This window comes from Gobio gobio (assembly GCF_949357685.1).
Source record: "Gobio gobio genome assembly, chromosome: 7".
NCBI lineage: Eukaryota > Metazoa > Chordata > Actinopteri > Cypriniformes > Gobionidae > Gobio > Gobio gobio.
In genome coordinates, this window is record NC_137103.1 from 46,319,064 (window position 1) to 46,339,922 (window position 20,859).

The 20,859-nt window shown below is 36.8% G+C and overlaps 1 protein-coding gene across 1 annotated transcript in view; it reads right to left on the reverse strand.

Annotated features, from left to right (window-relative positions):
- The window catches only part of ttn.1 (titin, tandem duplicate 1), a 140,029-nt gene that overhangs the window by 86,265 nt on the left and 32,905 nt on the right, over nt 1-20,859 (reverse strand). The window contains exons 45-85 of the mRNA XM_079820923.1: nt 18,568-18,858; nt 18,066-18,353; nt 17,372-17,488; nt 16,995-17,268; nt 16,719-16,902; nt 16,517-16,597; nt 16,119-16,386; nt 15,994-16,026; nt 15,393-15,602; nt 15,228-15,305; nt 15,120-15,146; nt 14,890-14,946; nt 14,743-14,787; nt 14,152-14,211; nt 13,736-13,807; nt 13,320-13,382; nt 13,011-13,091; nt 12,477-12,659; nt 12,153-12,254; nt 11,460-11,906; nt 11,215-11,310; nt 10,132-10,767; nt 9,673-9,759; nt 9,422-9,499; nt 9,137-9,223; nt 8,865-8,948; nt 8,082-8,126; nt 5,353-7,092; nt 4,732-4,782; nt 4,208-4,603; nt 3,787-4,056; nt 3,423-3,698; nt 3,195-3,334; nt 2,659-2,785; nt 2,302-2,568; nt 1,806-2,072; nt 1,380-1,643; nt 1,130-1,269; nt 908-1,034; nt 539-805; nt 174-440 (exon numbers count right to left, since the gene is read on the reverse strand). Of these exons, the coding sequence (XP_079677049.1) occupies nt 174-440; nt 539-805; nt 908-1,034; nt 1,130-1,269; nt 1,380-1,643; nt 1,806-2,072; nt 2,302-2,568; nt 2,659-2,785; nt 3,195-3,334; nt 3,423-3,698; nt 3,787-4,056; nt 4,208-4,603; nt 4,732-4,782; nt 5,353-7,092; nt 8,082-8,126; nt 8,865-8,948; nt 9,137-9,223; nt 9,422-9,499; nt 9,673-9,759; nt 10,132-10,767; nt 11,215-11,310; nt 11,460-11,906; nt 12,153-12,254; nt 12,477-12,659; nt 13,011-13,091; nt 13,320-13,382; nt 13,736-13,807; nt 14,152-14,211; nt 14,743-14,787; nt 14,890-14,946; nt 15,120-15,146; nt 15,228-15,305; nt 15,393-15,602; nt 15,994-16,026; nt 16,119-16,386; nt 16,517-16,597; nt 16,719-16,902; nt 16,995-17,268; nt 17,372-17,488; nt 18,066-18,353; nt 18,568-18,858 (8,673 nt within the window). The remainder of the gene's footprint in view (nt 1-173; nt 441-538; nt 806-907; nt 1,035-1,129; nt 1,270-1,379; nt 1,644-1,805; nt 2,073-2,301; nt 2,569-2,658; nt 2,786-3,194; nt 3,335-3,422; nt 3,699-3,786; nt 4,057-4,207; nt 4,604-4,731; nt 4,783-5,352; nt 7,093-8,081; nt 8,127-8,864; nt 8,949-9,136; nt 9,224-9,421; nt 9,500-9,672; nt 9,760-10,131; nt 10,768-11,214; nt 11,311-11,459; nt 11,907-12,152; nt 12,255-12,476; nt 12,660-13,010; nt 13,092-13,319; nt 13,383-13,735; nt 13,808-14,151; nt 14,212-14,742; nt 14,788-14,889; nt 14,947-15,119; nt 15,147-15,227; nt 15,306-15,392; nt 15,603-15,993; nt 16,027-16,118; nt 16,387-16,516; nt 16,598-16,718; nt 16,903-16,994; nt 17,269-17,371; nt 17,489-18,065; nt 18,354-18,567; nt 18,859-20,859) is intronic.

Here is a 20,859-nt window from a genome sequence, read left to right on the forward strand (position 1 = left end):
GATACAATAGCCATTGAAGCAGCACCAGTTTACAGTAATGAACAATAGTCAAATATACGGTTTAGTGGTGATGGCGATTACACAAAAAGTGTTTGACCTCTTAATGCCACAATTGACCTATTAGAATCAAGTTTCAAGAGACGCATGTATTTGGAAACATTATAAACACTTACCAAGTACAGTTAGCATTGCTTCAGAGCTTTTCCCAAGAGCCTCAACTTTAATGAGAGATGTGTCATCAATAGACACCTCTTTGAAGGACAGAGTATGGATCTTGCCATCCTCGGACATGTGCACCACTTTGCTTGGATGCAAACGCACATCATTCTTGTACCAGGTGACTTGAATCTTCTCATGAGAGAGTTCGATCCTGAATTCTGCAGTCTCACGCTCCTTAACGGTGACATCTTTAATGGGTCTGACAAACTCAAGACGGATGCCTGAGTAGAACAATAAATGCAGATCAGAAAAGATTTGAAAGGAAATGTGATTACTGTGCATCATATATTGATTCTCCTGACAAAAATTGTTTTATTACCTTGAATAACAAGTTTGGCAGATGTTCTCTGGTCCTCAGCCTCAAATATGTACTTGGCCTCATCCTCATAGGCAGCATATTTGACCACTAGAGTATGTCTTTTCCCCTCTGTGACGATTTCAAACTTTTCATCAGCCTTCAACTCCTGAGATCCCTTTAGCCAACGGATGACCTTAGCCTCTCTTGACAATTCAATTTCAAATCTTGCATCATCTTTCTCATACACTTGTACATCGCTCAAAGGCATGACAAAAGAAATGGGCAAATCTATGATAGAAGTGAACAGAAAGAATTTAAATTAAAGACATTTTCACATACACACATACACATACACATACACACACTCCAACACATTATATTTTAAACTACCTTTCACTTTAAGATTTGCAGAACACTTAGCATTCGCTCCCTGGAAGGTAACCTCTCCAGACTGGGAAACTTTGCAGTTGTAGAGTGTTAATGTATGTTTTGCACCATCCTCAATAATTTCAACATCCTGTTAACAAAAAGCACATAAAGAAAAACATCTTCAGTATTTTTCAAGATGTCTGTTAAAAAGATGTTTTAATTTATTTATGCAACTTTGCTCACAGGTGAAGAAGATAAGACTTCGCCCTTCAGTTTCCATTGGCCATGGACATCATCTTCAGAGATTTCCACCTCAAAACGTGCTGTCTCACCATCAAAGAGCTCAACGCCATATATGGGTCGCACCACTTTGATGTCACGAGCTGAAATGCGATAAAAAACATTTCGAGCAAAATTAACAAAGAAAACCCCATCAGGCCCCTGAAAGGTTGCAATGTTTTTGCATTTCAGGAAAATAAACTTAATTACTGACCTTCAATGTTCAAGTTTGCCGAAGTCTTGTCTGTTCCACAGTCACAAACATATAATCCCTTTTCTTTGTTCTCAACTTTCTTAAGATTGAGGATTCTTCGTTTGCCTTCAACTTTCATGGTAATCATCTTGGAGGCTTTGATTTCAATTTCATTGTGGAACCATTTCACAGGAACATCTCTACTGAGCTCGCAGTCAAATGTGACTTCATCTTTCTCGACTGCGGTGAAATCTTGTAACTTGGCACTGAAAAATGCATCACCCTCTGTAAAAACAGGTTTCTGTGTTAATAATATTCAGAAACTAAAATATAATGAGTACCACTCTACACACAAGGTTTTGTTGTAGTGCAAAAATGAGACAATGAGGGGGGAAAACAAGATTAGTTGATCGAATAAACGTAAGGGTAAAATAAAGGTAAAATTACCTATTACCAGCAGCTTAGCCATTGTGGATATTCCTTTAGCCTCTGCTTTTATTAGGCAAATATCATCTAGTGATACTTCCTTAATTTCTAGTGTGTGCTTCATTCCCACCACGCTGGTGAACACGGTTCTGCTTGGATGCACTTTTATTTCATTTTTGTACCATGTCACTTCGACATTCTCATGAGAAAGCTCAAGCTCAAATACAGCTGTTTTACCTTCCTTCACAGTTAGGTCCTTTAATGTTGATGTGAAGTTCAGCCTCATACCTATGACATTTGTTCAGTGCATAACAAATTAACTATGGTTTCAAAAAATGTATGTACTATAAACTTGGAAAATGGGTGAATTTATTAGTGAATTTATTAGATTATGATGAAATGTTTTTGTTCACTATTTACTATTTGTTAGACTACTCATTAATAAACACCCTTGTTAAATTTTGTCAGAAAGAATTTGGACCAACACTTCACTAACAAGATAATAACTAACACTTACCCTCTACCATCAGTTTTGCATTTGATGATTTGCCCAAGACCTCAATACTGTATTCTCCCTCATCCTCAAAGCCACAGTTATTAATAATAAGTATGTGTTTTTTTCCATCATCAATGATTTCATACTTATTTCCTTGTGTAACAATATCGGAACCCTTAAACCAAATCACTTTAGGCACATCCTTATTGATGGAGCACTCAAACTTTGCCTGTTTCTTTTCATGCACAGTAACATCCTTCAACGGGACTGTGAATTCCATTTCCAACTCTGATAGGTAAGAATGTACATTGTCCACATCATCACTCATCTGCATGTTCATTGCTTTATGCTGTAGAAAAACATTAATTGTTCTCTTACCTTTGACTGTGAGCATAGCACTTGTCACAGCATTCAAAGCTTGGTATGTAACTTCACCAGCCTGATCAAGCTGAACATTTTTGATAGTAAGGAATCGTTTGGCTCCCTCAGATCTGATGTCACATGTCTAAAATAGAAACAAATTGTGAATCAGCAAATTTGCTGAACAATATGGAATAACAAGAGCAGAACACTATAATTTTAGTAGTATTTTGTGTAAATATCTGTTTAACTGAATCATCACCCTAATTGTATACCTCAATGTTTTTTGGGACAGATGAAAAATTATAAACCCTACAAATGTTTTATTATAAAGCGGACTTAAATAATCTGATAGTTATCTAAAAAGATATCACCCCCTTAAATAGCTTTAAGTGGTTCGCTTTTTTTCTTAGTAGCTTGTAGTGTAGCTAACTACATCTTAAAATCCTAAGCTTGGCTATTTATATAGCTTGTAGCATGGAAAGCCAGTTTTAAAATAGTTTCCCCAGAACTGGGAATGACTGATATTGTAGCACACTTGAATAGGGTCTTACCGGTGATCTTGTCAGAACCTGCCCTCCAAGTTTCCATTCTCCAGGCACATCATCTTCTGAAATTTCAGTGTCAAATTTGGCCTCCGTTTTCTCAACCACCTCCACACTAGCAAGAGGCTTCAAGATCTCAGCTTCACGTTCTGAATAGAGATAAAAAGGTTTATACACAACATTTTAAGTTGGTAATATAAGCAGAATTCAAACTGTTTTGTTTGTTTTTTTACATACCTCCAAGTGTTAGTTTTGCTGCGTATCTGCGGCCTTCAACCTCCACAGCATACTCAGCAACGTCATCAGGCTGGGTATTTTTGACTGTAAGAGTGATCTCTTTACCCTCCTTCTTCACCTCAGTCTTGTCTGTAGGCTCATTAGGGATTTCATCATTACCCTTGTACCACTTCCAGTTAGGTGTGTCTTTGAAGAGCTCGCCCTTAAATGTAGCAGTGGACTTGGGTTTCACATGTTGGTCCCGCAAAGGTTTCACTAACCAGTCTCTTACAATTTCTGTTGAATACATACATGGGTAAATTCATACCAGCTCTAAATTTAACAAAGACATTAAAGTAAAAAAAAAAAAAAATCAAATACATACCGATAACCTTGACATTAGTTTCAGTTTTGATGTTTTCACACTCGCATGTGTAAACACCGGCATCATCATCATTTGTGTCCTGGATTGTGATGGCACGCTGTAGCCCAATAATATTGATTTGAATTTTGCCTGGAATTTCCTTGATCTCTTTTCCATTCTTCTTCCAGACCACATCTTTGTCCTTGCTCAACTCACAGGTCAAATACATTGGCTGCCCCTTAAGCACTGAGGTCTCTTCTTCCAGATTCTTTGTGAATTTCACAGGTAATTCTATCCGAGATGAAAGAAGAAATGCTACTTTAACAAAACATTATACTTACATTATTAGTACCAACATATTAACATTAATGGACTTTAGACAGCGTAACAGCATATACAAATTGTCAATTGAAATGCTTTGAGGGATAGCAGTCACAAATACCTTCTACCACAAGTTTAGCTGTTGAGGTCTTCTCCTTGTTGCCAAGCTTTGCAACACATGTGTACTCTCCAGTGTCTGAAAGCTGTACATCAATGATTTGTAGTTTGCGGTCTTTGCCATCAGATGTGAATTTGTGCTTTGGACTCTCCCTTAGATTGCTTCCATCTTTCATCCAGGTGGTGATAGCAGTAGATGGAGAGATCTGGCACTCGAATACAGCCGAGGAGCCGATTGACTCAGCCTCCTGCAACACGATGTCTTGGAGCTCCTTTACAAATTTCAAGGGGACCGCTTTGAGCTGGAAACCAAATGGTGAATCTCCTGGAGGCTTGTCACCTCCACCACCAGGTTTCCCTCTACCCCTTCCGCCATCACCAGGAGATGGAGTTTGTCTTGCTACAATAAAAAAATATTTTTTTAAATCATTATATGCCAGTGGAATTTTAAATTATTCTTTCATTACTTTAACATTAACAAAAACAAACAGTTGCACTGAAAATGATAAATGCATATTATGAACGTACGTCTTAGTCCTCTGCCTCTGCCTGGAGCTGGCTCCTCCTTTGGTTTTCCATCTGTTTAAAATATTGTTATACAAAGCAAGGCTTGAAATGGTAAAACCACAGAGATCTGAAATATTTGGTTGATAAATTGTATATAATTTATATATACGAGTGGATTAATGAGACAATAAAACAAGTTTGAAAAACACAGCCCAGGACAAATGACACCCACAACGAAAAAGACAAATGAAGATGAAGGAATTAAAATTATACTGACAAACAGTTTTATGACAGAACAGGACTGACACACAACATTTTATTAAGAGGGTTAGATCAATCAAGAACGAATGAATGACAAACATCAAACAAATGAAGATGAAGGAATGAAAATTATCCTGACAAACAGTTTTATGACAGAACAGGACTGACAAACTGACACACAACATTTTATTAAGAGGGTTTGATCGATCGAGAACGAAAGAACGAATGAATGACAAACATCAAACGTTATAGAAAATTGAATACTTGAAAAAAGAAGACACTTGTTAAAGGGATATAATGAAGGGTTGAGTGGATATTATTTGGATCGACTGTAGGGAGCCATGAGATACCAATGGTAAGCTTTTGGTGCTACCATCTCACCTTTCTTGTCACCCATTCCTGGGGTCTCAACAGCCCCATCCTCCAAAACGTCATCAAAGGTTTCGGATCCATAACTGTCCCTAGGAGAAAGTTCCCATCCCCAAGTTTCTTCATCATCCAACGCCTCCTGCTCATGTTCATAAACTACCTCCTCATGCTGTGTAGGAATCTTTTGTAGATGCAGAACACTTGGAGACAACTCTTTCACCATTAACACTTTGTCTTCACTTGTTTTCAAAGGAGATTCCTGAGTTGTCTTTGCTTCTTTGGGGGAAACCGTCTTTGAGACCTTCTTCAGAATTACAGACTCAAGTGAATCTTTTGGTGAAATTTTCTTGGGTGATTTTGCACTAGACTTTCTTTCCATTGGAATGGATTCAGTGGGTTTAGATTTTGTTATCTCTACTTTTGGTGAAGGTGTCTTTTTCAGCTCTCCTTGTTCTTTTCCCTCCATTTCCTTTAGTGAACGAATAATCTTTTTTGATATTGCTGTCTTATCATCATCTTTTGGACTCTTTTTAGTCAGTGATGTGACTTGAGGACTAGGTTGATCTACCTTTGGTGAAGGAGTTTTCTCTGCAATTATTTTTCCTTCCACAGATTTCATTGATACATCTTCTTTTTTCACTTCATCCTTTGGAATGATTCCACGCTTTATAGTTATTGCCTTCTCTTCCTTAGGACCTTCCTGTGTTTTCTTTTCTGGAGTAGTAGTACTCTTCATTGGGAGATGCTCATGGGTTGACTCTAGCTTTTCGTTCTTTTCAGCTTCTTCATATGTTGTTTCACTTTCTTCTGGTTCTTTTACCTGGATGTGAAGTTCCTTCAGGATATCTGTTTCCGGTCTCTCTGGCTTTTTCTCTTTTCGTTCTTGAGTAACCTTTTCAGGGGTTACATCAGCATGAGATTCTCTGGAAAGTGGTTTCAGTGTCACAGTTTCTGGCTCGTCATCCTGTGGTAGAATTCTGCTTGCTTTCTTTGGAAATTTTGCATGTTCTTTGGAGATTTCATCTTTAGCCACAGCAGGTTTTGGCATTACGGATTCTTTAGCTGTTTTATCGGTAGGTGTCACTTCAATTTTCTTCTTTGAAACAGGCTCATCCTTTCTTTCATGTTTCTGGACACCAACACTATCTTTCCTCTTGTCTATGTCGCTATCTTTCTGTGGACCTAAAACGGCTTTATCTGATTTCTCAATAGGTTTTAGGTTTTCTTTCTCAGTAGATATTGACTTGGTTACCTTTTTCAGACTTGTCTGTGGTGTCTTGGGTTCCCCTTCCATTGGAATTTTAGTTTCTTGTTTACCTTTATTTTCTACACCTCTTCCTCCTATTTCAGGAGTAATCTCTTTCTGCTCCCACACATCCTGGTACTGTTCTATCTTCTTTCCCTCCCTCTTTGATATTGTCTCTGTTTTTGTGGCAGTTTCATATGACCAAGTATCTTTTGTGACTTCATAACTGCAAGTGAGTTTGACTTCAGTAACAGCCTCTGAATACACCATCTCCTCTCCAACTATTTCAGCTGTCTCAACTTTCCGGAGAAGTTGTCCTGCTTCTTTTGGTGGTTCTTCACACTGAATCTTGTTGACTTTCTTAAGTGATATAACTTCATGATCTTCCTGATGTTCTTTTGATCTTCTGGTTACTTTCTTTACGGTTGGCATTTCCAATTTTTCCTCTTCCTTGATGTGAATCTTACTCTTTTGTTTAAGAAGTGCTTGTGTAGTGCTAGTTGTTTCTGAGACAATAAATGTCACAATATCACATAACATGGACAGTACAACCAGCATGACATAAGACACCTGCACACATATCACACAGCAGGGTTGAAGCTAAAGTCACCTTAATGAAATACTATTCAAATGTTTTCCCCTTTTCTTTTGATGATGAATGTAGGAATTAAGATGAAATTAACCTCAACCCTAATAAATAGCACTGACCCAAACTGTACAGCATAAAAATAAAGAAAAAACAGAGCAATGAAAAAATAACAAAAAAATAATCTAACGAAAATGAGACAAAACAAACATAACAACAAGCAGACATGAAATGTGATGCCTGAATAACTGATTTAAATACACTGACCGGCCAAAAAAAAAGTAGCTATTTGGATTTAAATAGGCAAATGCTTAAGAGTCTTCAGGAACTGGTTTCTTTTCAACAGTTGGCTCTTTAAATAAAACAATGCCATAATCACAAGCAAGAACAACAAAGATAATTTTCACACATGAATTGGCAACTCTGAGTCCAGACCTTATGGAAATAAATGTTGTGATGTTATTTCCATCAAGAGGTGCATACATGTTTGGTCCAGATCTTATATTGACAATGCAAGTGTCCAGCACTTACCAAAGTCCCAAAGACTTACAATGAATTTAATCCAATTCATGTGTGAAAATGATTCTTCATGCTCCCTCCCAACCATTCTTTCACAGTTTGAGCCTGATGAATCTTGACATTGTCATCCTGGAATATGGCCATGGTGTGTCTTCCTACATGGTTCTTTAAGAAATGAAAAGCTACACAAAACCATCAATTAGGGTTAAAAGAACTGTTGCCAAACATATAACATGCTAGAAACATGTTATTGCAATAATGATCCAATCGTAGATTCTTAAGCATTTCCCTATTTAAATCCAAACAGCGACTTTGTTTTTGGTCGGGCAGTGCATGTATGATGATCAAACTTTGGAAGATTTGTGTCTTTTTAGTCCCACAGTAACATACCTTTGGGAGCAGGTCCAGGAGCTGTAACAGGGCCCTTGTCTGCATCTGTTTCAGAGATCATTTCAGATTAAATAGATACAACACACATACAAGTCAGAATTCCATCATCATTTACTCTCCTTGAGTCTTTCAAAACCCTTTATATGACTTTATGTCTTTTGTGGAATACAAAAGGAAATGTTTATAATATTATATCCTGCTGCTCTTTTCTATTCAATTAAAGTAAATGGCAACCATGGCAGTTACATTTTCACAAATTCATTTAAATGTCAGTCTTTTCCTTGTTTCATATGGCTTTAGAAAACTTTGAATAGAAAAATTACAAGTCATATAGACCACTTGTATGAGGCAATTTTGTGTCAGTATTTTCTGAAACTTGAACCCTGGTCTCCATCCTCCATATTGGTAAAGAATACAGTAGCTCAGACATTCTACTAAACATCCATTGGAGTTCCATGGAAGAAAGGAAGTCAAGTAGGTTTGAAAGGACATGAACATGAGCAAATAGGTGAATACTTGCTTACATTTTTTCCATTATGAATGTGCATACTAACCTAAGGTATATATGTTTAAACTAAGTTGAATACAGTAGACAACTCACATCCATAATGTTGATTAAGAAGCATAAAAACAATGTCAAAGTTAGTAAATATTTTAAGACAAACATAACATGACAAAATTTAAAAGATACTTTAAAAAGTAGAATACACAATAAACTGAAGATCACAAAGGAACACCAACAAAAATAAGAATTGATACAGAAGACATGAAAACAGAGACTACCTGTGGGAGGAGAGACTTTCTGTTCAACTGGAGTTGCTGTTGGCTTTGGTGCCACAGGAGAGGGTTTCTTTTCAATAGTTGGCTCTTTAAATAAAACAATACCACAATCACAACCAAAATAGTGAAGAAAAATGTGGAATAAGATGCTATTTGACTGGATGTGGAACATTTAAAGAAAAAAATAAGAACAACCACACACAAATAAGAACAACCACACATCATACCAAAGACTATAGACCAGTAAACATGTTTGCCAGTTTTGCTTTAAATACCTTTTGGAGGAGATATTACTTTCTGTTCTACTGGAGCCACAGTTGGCTTTGGTACTTCAGGAACTAGTTTCTTTTCAACAGTTGGTTCTTTAAATAAAATAATGCCATAATCACAAGCAAGAACAACAAAGATAAGATAAAAGATAAAACAAAGACAAGAGAAGAGAAGGACCATGTAAAGAGGAGCACAGAAAAAGATTATTAGACTAACAAAACAATCAAACACATACCAAACACTGACAAACAGACGAGAAAAGGGTTCTACCACAATGTGACTTTGAATACCTTTTGAAGGAGGCATTTTTTGTTCAACTGGAGTCACACTTGGCTTCGGTGCCTCAGGTTTCCTTTCAACAGCTGGCTCTTTAATTAAAACAATACCATAATAATAATCAAAATAATGAAGGTACATGTGGGATAATGTAAAACTGGACTGGTCAAAGAACATTTAAACATGACGACAAAATAAATAAATAAAACAAACAAACAAACACACATAATATCAAATAAGTGGTTCTTCCAGTTTTGCTGTATACCTTTTGTTGGAGGAAATATTTTCTGTTCAAATGGAGCCACAGTTGGCTTTGGGACTTCTGGTTCAGGTTTCTTTACCAATTCTGGTTCTTAAAATAAAAGTAAGCCATGATCACTATCAAGAAATAGACCCTGAACATTTACAGATGAGCATACAGACACATTATCACAGACTGAACAAAGAACTGAAGAGTAATAGCACCAAATCTCCCTTTAAGTACTTTTTGTAGGTAAAACAACTTGTGACACAGGAGTTGTAATAGCCTGGGTCTTCTTGTCTAATTAGGAATTAAAACATTCAAGATACAAGAAGCTAAGGAGGAACTTTAGAAAAAGAATGCAAGCACATGACTTAAGACACATAAAAGAAAACCACAATTGCCTTTTCGGCAACCTGAAGGCAAGAAATTCAAGTAAAGATTGCAATAGTTGAGGCATTTGCTGAAGATTGTAAGGTTTACCTCTTTCAAGTACTTTACGAACTTCCTTCAACTTAGTTCCTTTTCCATTTGGTTTTACTAATGGTGTTATCTCTGGTGATATCTGAGGGGGTTCCTCCTGTGATCTGTTGTCTTCATAAACAGACTGTTGTAAGTGAACTGACTCTTTCTTGTGAAATTCTACTTCTCTCTGAATGGCCATCTCTTTTCTGGGAGTGTCATCTCTCTTTTGTAGAGGTATATCTTCCGTTTTTTTCTTTTTATCTAGCATAATTTCTTGACTTCTCAGTGGCGACTCAATGCTGAGTATCACCACAGCTTCTGGAGTAGTTTCAATGTTCTCAATGTGCATTTCTTGCTTTGACGAGGTTGTCTCGGGTATCTCCTTTATATGTAACAGCTCAAAAGAAGGATCTGGCTTCCGAGAAACCTCGGTTTCAACTATTTTCAAATCTTCAGTAGCTGATTCTCTACTTTGGTGACTCACATTCATCCTTACAATATGTTCTTGAAGAGACAAAATTTCAGTTTTAAGAGGCATGCTTTCACTCTCTTCCACAATTTCCTCCTTGAAAAACATTTCCTCCATGTAAATCTTCTGAGTTGCTTCCACTGTATGGGGAATTTGGTCAATTTTCTTCTCAGAAGCTGCAAAGACTTTAAAGATGAAAGATTTCAAGATTTCACCATGCAACGGTGGTTTTCAATAAAACATGCATACAAACATGAAACATCAAAGAGTATTCATATTTCCCTACCTTAATCTAGAAAGGACTATTTGTTTTTAAATAAAAAATAAAATAGCATCTTAAAATACCATTAGTTTGGGGATAATCTTTATTTTGGCAGTACTGCCAAAATGCTAATCTTTTCTCTGGCCTGGGTTATTTAAAGGTTTTTTAAACGTATTTACCTCATAGCAGATTAATATATATTAATGCTATTAATACTAATATACTAAAATAATTATCCAGCTAACTATTATTAAAATGTTAATAATGGTTACCCTGTAAATAGTGGGAGATCTGTTTTTGTCACACAAACAGATCTAGTAATGCAGAGATGCAAATTGGATTTGTATCTCCCAGGACCAACCAAGCATACCTTTGGCTAGAGGCATCTCAGTCTCCATTTTAGCTTTAGTCACAGTCATTTTCTCAGAAGTTTCTCTCGGTAGTTCAGCAGCCTTTACTTCAACCACTTTGTAGATATAAAAATGATACCAGACAAAAAACAACACATTAAGAAGAGTAAATAAGATCAGCAGCACTTTTAAGAGAATTTGTACTGATTGCTACCCCATTATTGTAGGGCATATTTACGAGCTTAATATGAAGATTTAACAATACCTTTCTCTGAATGACTCTCCATTTTGTGGGCAAGTGTTGGCTCACTGATTTTAGGGGTTGGTTCACTCTTTGTTGGCACTTGCTTTTTATCTTGATCTGCTTGAGGTAACTCTGAAGGTTTAGGGGAAGGCTCAAGGTTTCGGACTGATTCTGCTTGGGAAACTTCTCGGGGAGGTGGCTTTCTTGGTTCAACTATAACCTCTGGTGGAGCTGATGTGACTTCTTGTTTTCTAACTGGATCAGGACTTTGGCTTTGTGTAGGTTTAAACTGACTAGCTGGCTCTACACTTGATGGCTTGGAGAGGACAAGCAAATGATCTTTGATAGTTTCATCTTGTTGTAGTGTAGAGACTTCTTTCGTTGGTGGCTCAGCAGCAACAAGTGCAGGCTCTGTTTTTTTATCTAGCTTTACTTTTGATGCTTCTATTTCCTTCATCTCCACAAGAGCTTCAAAAGAACACATATGTGTTATACATTGTTTTATCACAATAAGATATGCATTCACAGTAGAATGCAGAAGCACATATAATAAAAAGAATCAATTAGAAGATCAAGAGAAGAGCTGCACATGCATTTCAAGAGCACCATTTTTGGTGAAAAAGCTTTGAACAGACAACAAGCAAAAGTAAATCTGTTTTAAGTGGTTTGTAAGAGTTATACTCAATAATTGTACTATTGAGATTTAAGAGTTACCTTTTCTTTGAGTCGTGTCAGGCTTTAGAGTTAAAGCCTCATCTTTTTTAATAGCTAAGGATGGTTGAGATGCAGCTTCTGGCTTCTGTGGAACTTCGGGTGCTTTATAAGAACAAAAAACAAAGTAGCATACAGTGAACCCAAAAAATATAAAGCATATTAGACTTTATATTCTTAAGTTGAACAAGTGGTGGATTCTAAGAGTTGAGGAGGGCACATACAACAAATTTAGGAAAACATTCGTACATACTGTATTTGACAAAATACAGACTTACAAACACAAAGGAAAAACTGCAGCACAAAAAACTAAATCACACACAATACCTTTGGCAGAGGGTGCCTCAACTTTCTTTGCAACTGCAGGCTTAGGTTCAGCCTCAGGCTTTGGTGTAGCTTTTGGCTCAGGCTTTGGCTCAGGTTTCGGTAGAGCTTTTGGCTCAGACTTAGGTTCAGGCTTTGGTTCAGCCACTGGAGCTTTTGGTTCTGCTGGCACCTGAGGTTTAGGCTCTGAGGGTGTAGGTTTTAGAATATAACACTGTAACACTGACATTGCTATTAATTCTCAAATGAGACTGACAACACAAACACATAGACAGGAATTGTACACAGAAATATCTAAAGCCTCTGCTGTATATCACAGATAAACAATATTTGAAGAATATTGAAATCCCAAGACATTAAGAATAGTGTACATACTAACAAGAAAATGACACAAGAAGAAACTGCAAATTACAGTTTCACAAATACCAACATTTATACATAATATACATACATTTGAACTGGAAAAGGAACATTAGACATACAATCAATACAGAACGTATATAACAGTATACACACTGAAAACACAGCTGATGATACCTTTGTGTGTGGGTTGTTCTTTTTGCTCTGTCACCTTGACAGATGGGACTTTTTCCTCAACAGGCTTCTTGTCTTCAGGTTCTTAAAAATATCATGGCATCACAGGAATAAAATTGAGTCGCAAATTGAGCATCAAACCAAAGAAAAGAACTACATGTACAGTAAGTAAACAAACATTTATTATGGTAACATACAGATCTCACATCTCACAAAACAGATTTGGTTTAAATATTTTGGTGGAAAACAATGAACACACAGAGGAAGAAACACAGGCACAATGTAAAAAGTCAAGCAAAGCCATAATAATACCTTTCTCAGGAACTGAAGGCTGTACAAAAGTTGTTTCAGGTTTCTCTTCTGATTGCTTCATAACTTCAAGTACATAAAAGATATCAGCTATGTTAAAATACAGCTGCAAAGCTTAAGGAGAGTTTAAGTTGCCAAAGTGGCCATGCTTTTAGCATGATTGCACAGGCATTAGAAGAAAACATTTATGGACATACGACCTAGGACAATCTTTGAAAACAATTATACAACAGACATCTGCAGAATGACATAAAAATACAAAAACAGAACACCCAGACAAGTAAAGAACCAAAATGTTTTGGTTCGGCACAGACATGTTGTAAGATAAAGCAGTTGGCTTGGCATACATAAATGTTAAGAGATAATTTTGGGCAGCCATAAGCAAAGTCTGGCGCAAGCGTTTTGCCTTCATCCAATACCTTTCTTAGGCGCCTCCTCGGTCCTTTCCACTAGATGTTTTGTTACAGACTCCTCAACAGGTTTCTTCAATTCTAATGAGAACATGAAACAAGAACTTAGGCATGAACATACACACACAAATTCAGTTTCAAATATACACACACACAAATATTCCAGCACAATACCTGTGGATTAAAAATGTTAATGATGCTGAACTGAAAATGATGGAGGATCAGGTTATTGAAGGATGGGAGTGATGATGTTTAATAGTCAGTTATATTAAAAAGGAAAAGAATACACATGATAGCTTTGACAAAATATGTATATAAATTAAAATTAAAAGATGAAGATGAGTGAAGAAAATCGTCACACATACAAACAAGACGAGCAAAATGTTATGCTCTTAGTTAAAGACTAAGACTTTCAATCAGTATACCTTGCATTGAAGATAATTCATAAGTTGCACTCTCCTCTTGAACTGTCCAGCTCTGACACTCTACCATACAATAATATTTGTTTAATGTTATATTAAAAACAAAAAACAATTCTGTAAAAAAAAAGTTTGAAAAGCTTGGATGTTAGTGCAAATGCAACGATTACAAGGAACGAAGGAAGGAAGGAGGGAAGAAAGAAAGAAAGAAAGAAAGAAAGAAAGAAAGAAAGAAAGAAAGAAAGAAAGAAAGAAAGAAAGAAAGAAAGAAAGAAAGAAAGAAAGAAAGAAAGAAAGAAAGAAAGAAAGAAAGAAAGAAAGAAAGAAAGAAAAAGAAATAACCCAATCTAGGATTTGATTGTATTACATTAGTTGTAGGCCTATTTTAATTAAACACCCACTTGAGATGGAGTGAATGTGAGATTAATGTAGGATTACATGGTGAGGTGCTGATGATAATATTAATATGATAATATTAGTTTATCAATCCATTCAGGAGTTGAAATGAAGCTTAGTGTATTTTAGGGTACATACTCGTCAAGTTCACATATTAAAGGTTAAGAAACATTAATATTATTTTTTTATTTGAAATATTACCTGTTATTTCATATTTTTCTTCATAATGGAATTCTGAGGATTCATCTTTTAAACAAAAGGTAAAAATTGTGTCATTTTTAGGTGAAGTGAAACTGCAGGGCTTCATGGTCTTCTGTTAATATATTTGTTTATTTATTTTAATCTTACCTTTAAAACTAATCACAGATGACACATCTGGCACATATATCGATGTATCAGGAACATCTGGATAGGTTGAGATTAATTTTATTTCTTTATTTTTGACTGATTTCATTAAATGAAGTTTGCTTATCCATTTTGCAGATTTTGTAAAGAAATTAGTTGGGGTAGGGTATTTGAGGAGTAAATAAGAGACGATTAATCCTCAGAAACAATTTAGTGCATAACAAACCACTTACCAAAAGAACGTGTTCTTATTTCAAATTCTGCAAAAGAAGATAAAATGTAATTGCTGTTGACTAAACTCTAGTAAACAAGCCATAATGTGATGCTGCTGTGGATTTTACCTTTTCCTGACAGATAAAGCTCAGCTGTACTTTTAGTTTCACCAACGGGCTCCAGGCGCGCAATCACAGAGTACACGCCTAAAAGATTTTCAGTGAAGTAAATTTTGTTTAAATCTGATTAATTCTATATTTATAGTCAGCCACAGTCAGGATTAATGTACACACCTTCATCGTCAGAGGTTACATTACGGATGATCATAAAGTGCCTTCGTCCCTCACACTTGAAGGTATATTTCAGGCTCTCTTTAAGCTCCCATGCATCTTTATACCAGGTGACGACCGCGTTGTCAAAAGACAACTCACACTCAAAAGTGGCAGACTGATGCTCATTCACCACAATATTTTGAATGCGCTTGGTGAACTGAATTTGATCAGCTAAAAATAACATAAAAGGATTGGAATGGTTAATTGTCTCAAAATGCATTTAATTGGTCATTTCACTGTTTTCAACAACAACAACAAAAAGAGAGCAAAGAAATCAGAAGAAATGTAAATGTGCTTTCAAACGCACACACTTTTTTTGATCCAACACTTTGTTGGTACATAATCAAGACCACTGTAGCCAAGCAATTTTAAAGCACTAGGGAGAATGAAGAATTAGCATTTGCTAGTAAGTAGAGGAACAAGAAGAGGTTAGTAATTTCCTAACATGAATAGACAATCTATGTGGCCCTTTCTTACCATTCTGATAATTAAATTTCATATAAATCTAATATGTAATATTTGTCAGTGCACACTGCACTACAAAGCAGTTGCACCCTCTTACCAGGTGATGGTTTCTGCACATGATCTTTACTCTCTGTAGAATATTGACGTAAATGTGCCTCAGTTCGTAATATGTTCATCAATGTTGTTTTAATGCAAAGTACAATGTCTTTAAAATGGACTTACCCAACACTGTCAGTCTGGCACTGGATATATGTGGCCCACAAACGACACGGTAATTTCCCTGGTCGCTGGTCTGACAGTTCTTGATCTTCAATATTTGACGGTCACCCACGAGTTTAATGTCGTATTTATCACTAGTTTCTAGCTTCTGTGTATCTTTATACCAAGACAGTGTAATTTCTGGATAGTTGATTTTAATCTCACACTCAAACACTGCCTCTTTGTTAACTTGTGTTGTCTGATCTGTGATGTCTTTAAGCAGGGTAAAAGGCTGCAAAAACAAAATATTCATATGTTTAGGTCATCAACATGCATCTGATAAGCATATGCATGAATATGAAAATATGTTTAGACTGGAAATTGAAGCAGTGTTACTTCAACTTCCCAAAGAAGAAACATACTTCACTGTGTTCCATTCTCCTCTGCAAATCAGCCACAAGTTTAGCCAAATCCTCATCACTTTCTCTTCCATGTTCACTTTCCTGATTCAGAAAACAAGGGCACCTATTAAAGCTATTTGTTGTAGATTTCAATCTCAAAAAGGTGTAAGAAAGCATAAGATTTGGAACATCTGTTAAGACAAAACTATTTAGATTTATCTACCGGTCTTCCACTTTCTTCACCCTTCTCCTTCTTCAGAAACTCAATGGCTTGAAGGAGACCCCGGAAGTCTGTGATGCCATACATGCGAGCATATTTCTCATACTCTTTTGGATCAACATTTCTTAGCAACTCAACAATGTCAATATCTTTGTCTTCCTTTGGACTTTTCTGCTTTGATGGAGTCCTGAACATAACAAAAAGAGTGCAAGTTTATAATCATTACAGAATTGTGATTTTGAGCTATTCTGACAAAGAAAATCCCAAATTCTGACTCACTTCTTCAGTTTGACCACCTCTGGCCCAGATGCTTTCTTCTCATCAACATTCAAGTCTGTGCTGCACTCAATTTCTCCATGTTTGTTTGCGGCAACACATCTGTACTGACCAGAGTCAGATTTGGTCACCTCTTTAATCTCCAGCTTGGCCTCTTGGCCTTTTTGGTGAATGTTGATGCGACCACCATGAGTTATCTGTCTCCATTTGCCCTTCATCCATTTCACATTGGGAATGGGATCACCACCAACTTTAGCAATAAAGGTAGCTGTACCCTCTGTAATCCAGAATATGATGTGATTCCATTGTGTACTTCAATATTTAATTTAATCTAAAAAAAATGACATATCTACACTGTTTAACAAAAAGCAGAAACTTACTCTCAAAAACATGAATGCTCCTGGGCTCCTCAATGAAGAACAAGTTATCCAGTTTTTTAACTGTCTGAGGTGCTGTGGGGGCTGCCGTTGCTGTTGCAGGTGCTGCACCTGCTTTATCTGAGTAATACCGGCCATTGAACAACACATTAATCAAATTATAAAAATGGACTGAAATCTACATAAGGATGCTTGGCATATTTCAGCAATTAACAAGTTCAGTGCATATGCATTAAACTGTCACAAAATCTTGTAAGCATCTTAAAGTTATGTCACTTTGCTATTCAGATAATATGCCTGTCTAAACAGATCCTTGGTTACTCAAGAATAAATATGCATGTGAAAGCAAATGTTTTGAAAATATTATCAAGATCACAGTAAAAAACTGCAGCTTAGTTGTGCACTGTGAAAAAAGTAAAACTTTGTAAGGAACACCAAGATCAGATGGATTAAAAGCACTTAAGGGGCATGCAAAAAAAGATGTGGAAATTATTAAGATGACAAAGATACCAAAATGCATGATGATGAAATAAGAAATTTAGATACTGGCTTATACTCTACTTGGTACTGTTAGAAAGGTTGAGAATGTTAGACCCAAAAGTAGAAAATGAACCAAAGAAACTAATTACATGTGAAGAGTTCAAAGAAAATGTAAGGTTATTAATACAAGTTAGATTAACAATAGTCTTCTAATTACCTTTGATTGTCACTTTGGCCTTGGAGAATTCACTACCAGCATTGTTGGTTGCCTTGCACAGATAATCTCCTGCATCAGATTTGGATGTTTGGTTTATCTCCAGGGTGGCTGTGCCATCCACAAATATCATCCTGGTTGTAGCAGAGGATGTGACCTCCCTTCTGTCCTTCATCCACTGAATCTTCATTGGGGGAGACCCACAGACATGGCAGCTAAGGTTTAGCCTTTCCCCCTCACAAACTGTGACTGCTTTTAGGGGAATGTCAAAAGTCGGTGGCCTTTGTTGCCCTAGATATCAAAAAAGTGAACAATTTCAGCATTTTTACCTGTCCTTTTCAGTGAAAAGTAGGGGAGTACGTGTTTATGCAGTACACCAGAAAGCAGCATCACAGTAACCCACAACCTCACATAAATAGAATTAACAGAAATTAACATGCAAAGAGGAAAAGGAAATACAGCAATTGAGAAACAAGAAATCATGCAGTAAGACCATATTGACTACCTGTTATGTTAACCACCACCTGGAAGGAGGCAGTGCCAGCTTCATTAGAAGCTCTGCATGTATAAACTCCACTGTCTTTGACTGTGGCCTTCTTGAGACATATCACAGCAGTGTTGCTCTTGAAGGAAATGTCATAGATGTCAGAAGTGTTGAGTTCACTGTTATCTTTGTACCAGTTTACAGACAGAGGTTGTGAGCCAGATACTCGACCCTCAAGCTTCACCAATTTGCCCTCAACATCCTCAATGTGCTCTGAGGGCTTCTTAGTGAAGGTTGGTGGAATTTTGCGCTCTGAAAACAAAACACATTACATACCAGGTCACTCATATTAAAAGCAAAATACAAAATACATATCACAAAGATTTTAATGGAGCACGCGTGTTGCTGTTGTTGAGGTTTTCTTTTTTTTCTTTTAAAAAAAAAGTTCTTCACTTGCATGGCAAGACAAGCATCTGTCTTTTCAGAATAGCTAGGCATGCAGTTTTATCCGCACCTGAAATTTGGCAAATCTCTCTCATATTAATCTTCCTGATCTTTAAACCAAATAATTCATATTTGCAATGCCCCTGTCTACTCTAACCTTCCAATTCAACTTCTAGAAAAGGAGCTTTCAGTCTAAGACTACACACTCCTTAAATGTAAACAAGATTAAGGGATTCTATGGTAGAAAAGCAGGCTAAAATGCACTTATTAGACTACTCGCAGTTTGTTAAATGTGATATTATAGTTAAATTTATGAAAGAAATTGAATTGTAAGCTGTGTACTACATGAAGCAGTCTGTATTTAATCTTCTATTCAATGCATTTTTGCTACAGTGTTTTAGTTTGCATTAGTGTTGTTATTGTTATGATAATTTAAATAAATATGAACAAAATAAAGTATACAAATTAGAATGAAAAAACATATGAATTATGAACATTAGAAGTGTTGCCTTGGCAACTATCTGAAATACAAAATTTTAATTTGAAGTACTAAATTATTCAAACTAAAACTAAAATAAATTTAAACAAAAATGGCACCTAAAATGATAAAAGTAGAAAAATAACAGCTAATTCAAAATATTAATAAATAGCATAATAAAATACTAAAATAACACTAGTTTGCATTTGGCTATTGTGCACATGTGCCATTGTTAAAAGTCACTATATACTCTAAATGGATCTTAATGAAAAATCCACTTAGCAGGCCTCAAGATGGCAGCACGCACAGACGCAGAGGCTTTGAGCTCTCTCAACTGGCGCAGTGTTTTCATGGTGGTGCTGTTGTTGTGCATTCTCTCGCATATCCATCTGACTGAGGAATTTCAGTACAGCTGTACTGAACTCCTCGAACTCAACAATGGGGACAAATGTCATTTAACAGCGGACTTTCTTATCCCTCCTGAGATCGTTAAGCCACCTCTCGGGTCACTCGCAGCAACAAGACAGAGGAAGAGACGCTGGGAGCAGCGGTAGAAAAGAGGCAAGCAGGCTGGCATGGTAGCTAGGGTAAAGACACCCATTTAAGCCCCCGCTCCCTACCATCTTCCTCTCCAATGCCCAATCAATCCGCAATAAGATGGACAAGAGACAATTGCGAGGCAAGCAGGCTGGTGTGGTAGCTAGGGTAAAGGCTAACCCATTTAACCCCCTGCTCCCTACAATCATCTTCTCTAATGCCCGATCAAGCCTCAATAAGATGGACGAGAGTCGATTGCAACTGACAACACAGAGGTATATAGCCAACTGTTGCAGCATGATCTTCAAGGAAACCTGGCTGGATTACACCACCCCGGACGAGGCTACGGAGTTAGCCGGCCTCACTGTTCATCGAGCCGACGGAACAGCTGATTTGGGTAAGAAGATCAGTGGAGGCTTGTGTATTTACATTAACAATTCTTGGTGCACAAATACCACTGTAGTTAAAAGTCTCTGTTGCCCTGACAGTTGCAGTTCATGCTGCTTAAATACAGGTTGTTTTATCTCCCAAGAGAATTTTCTGTTGTGCATATCTGTGCTTTATATATCCCCCCAGATGCTAATGCTAAACTGGCCCTAGCACAGCTACACGACAATATCAATAACAGCCTGGCTGCACACCCAGATAGTGTCTTTATAGCAACGGGGGATTTTAATCATGCGGACTTAAAGACTACTTCACAAATTCCATTGTAATGTGAAGTGTGCAACCAGAGGAGATAAAACACTGGATTGGGTGTATACCAATGTAGCTGATGCTTACAAAGTCCTAGCATATTTGGGTTTGAGTGACCTTATCTCACTTATGCTTCATCCCTGGTACACTCCCATTAT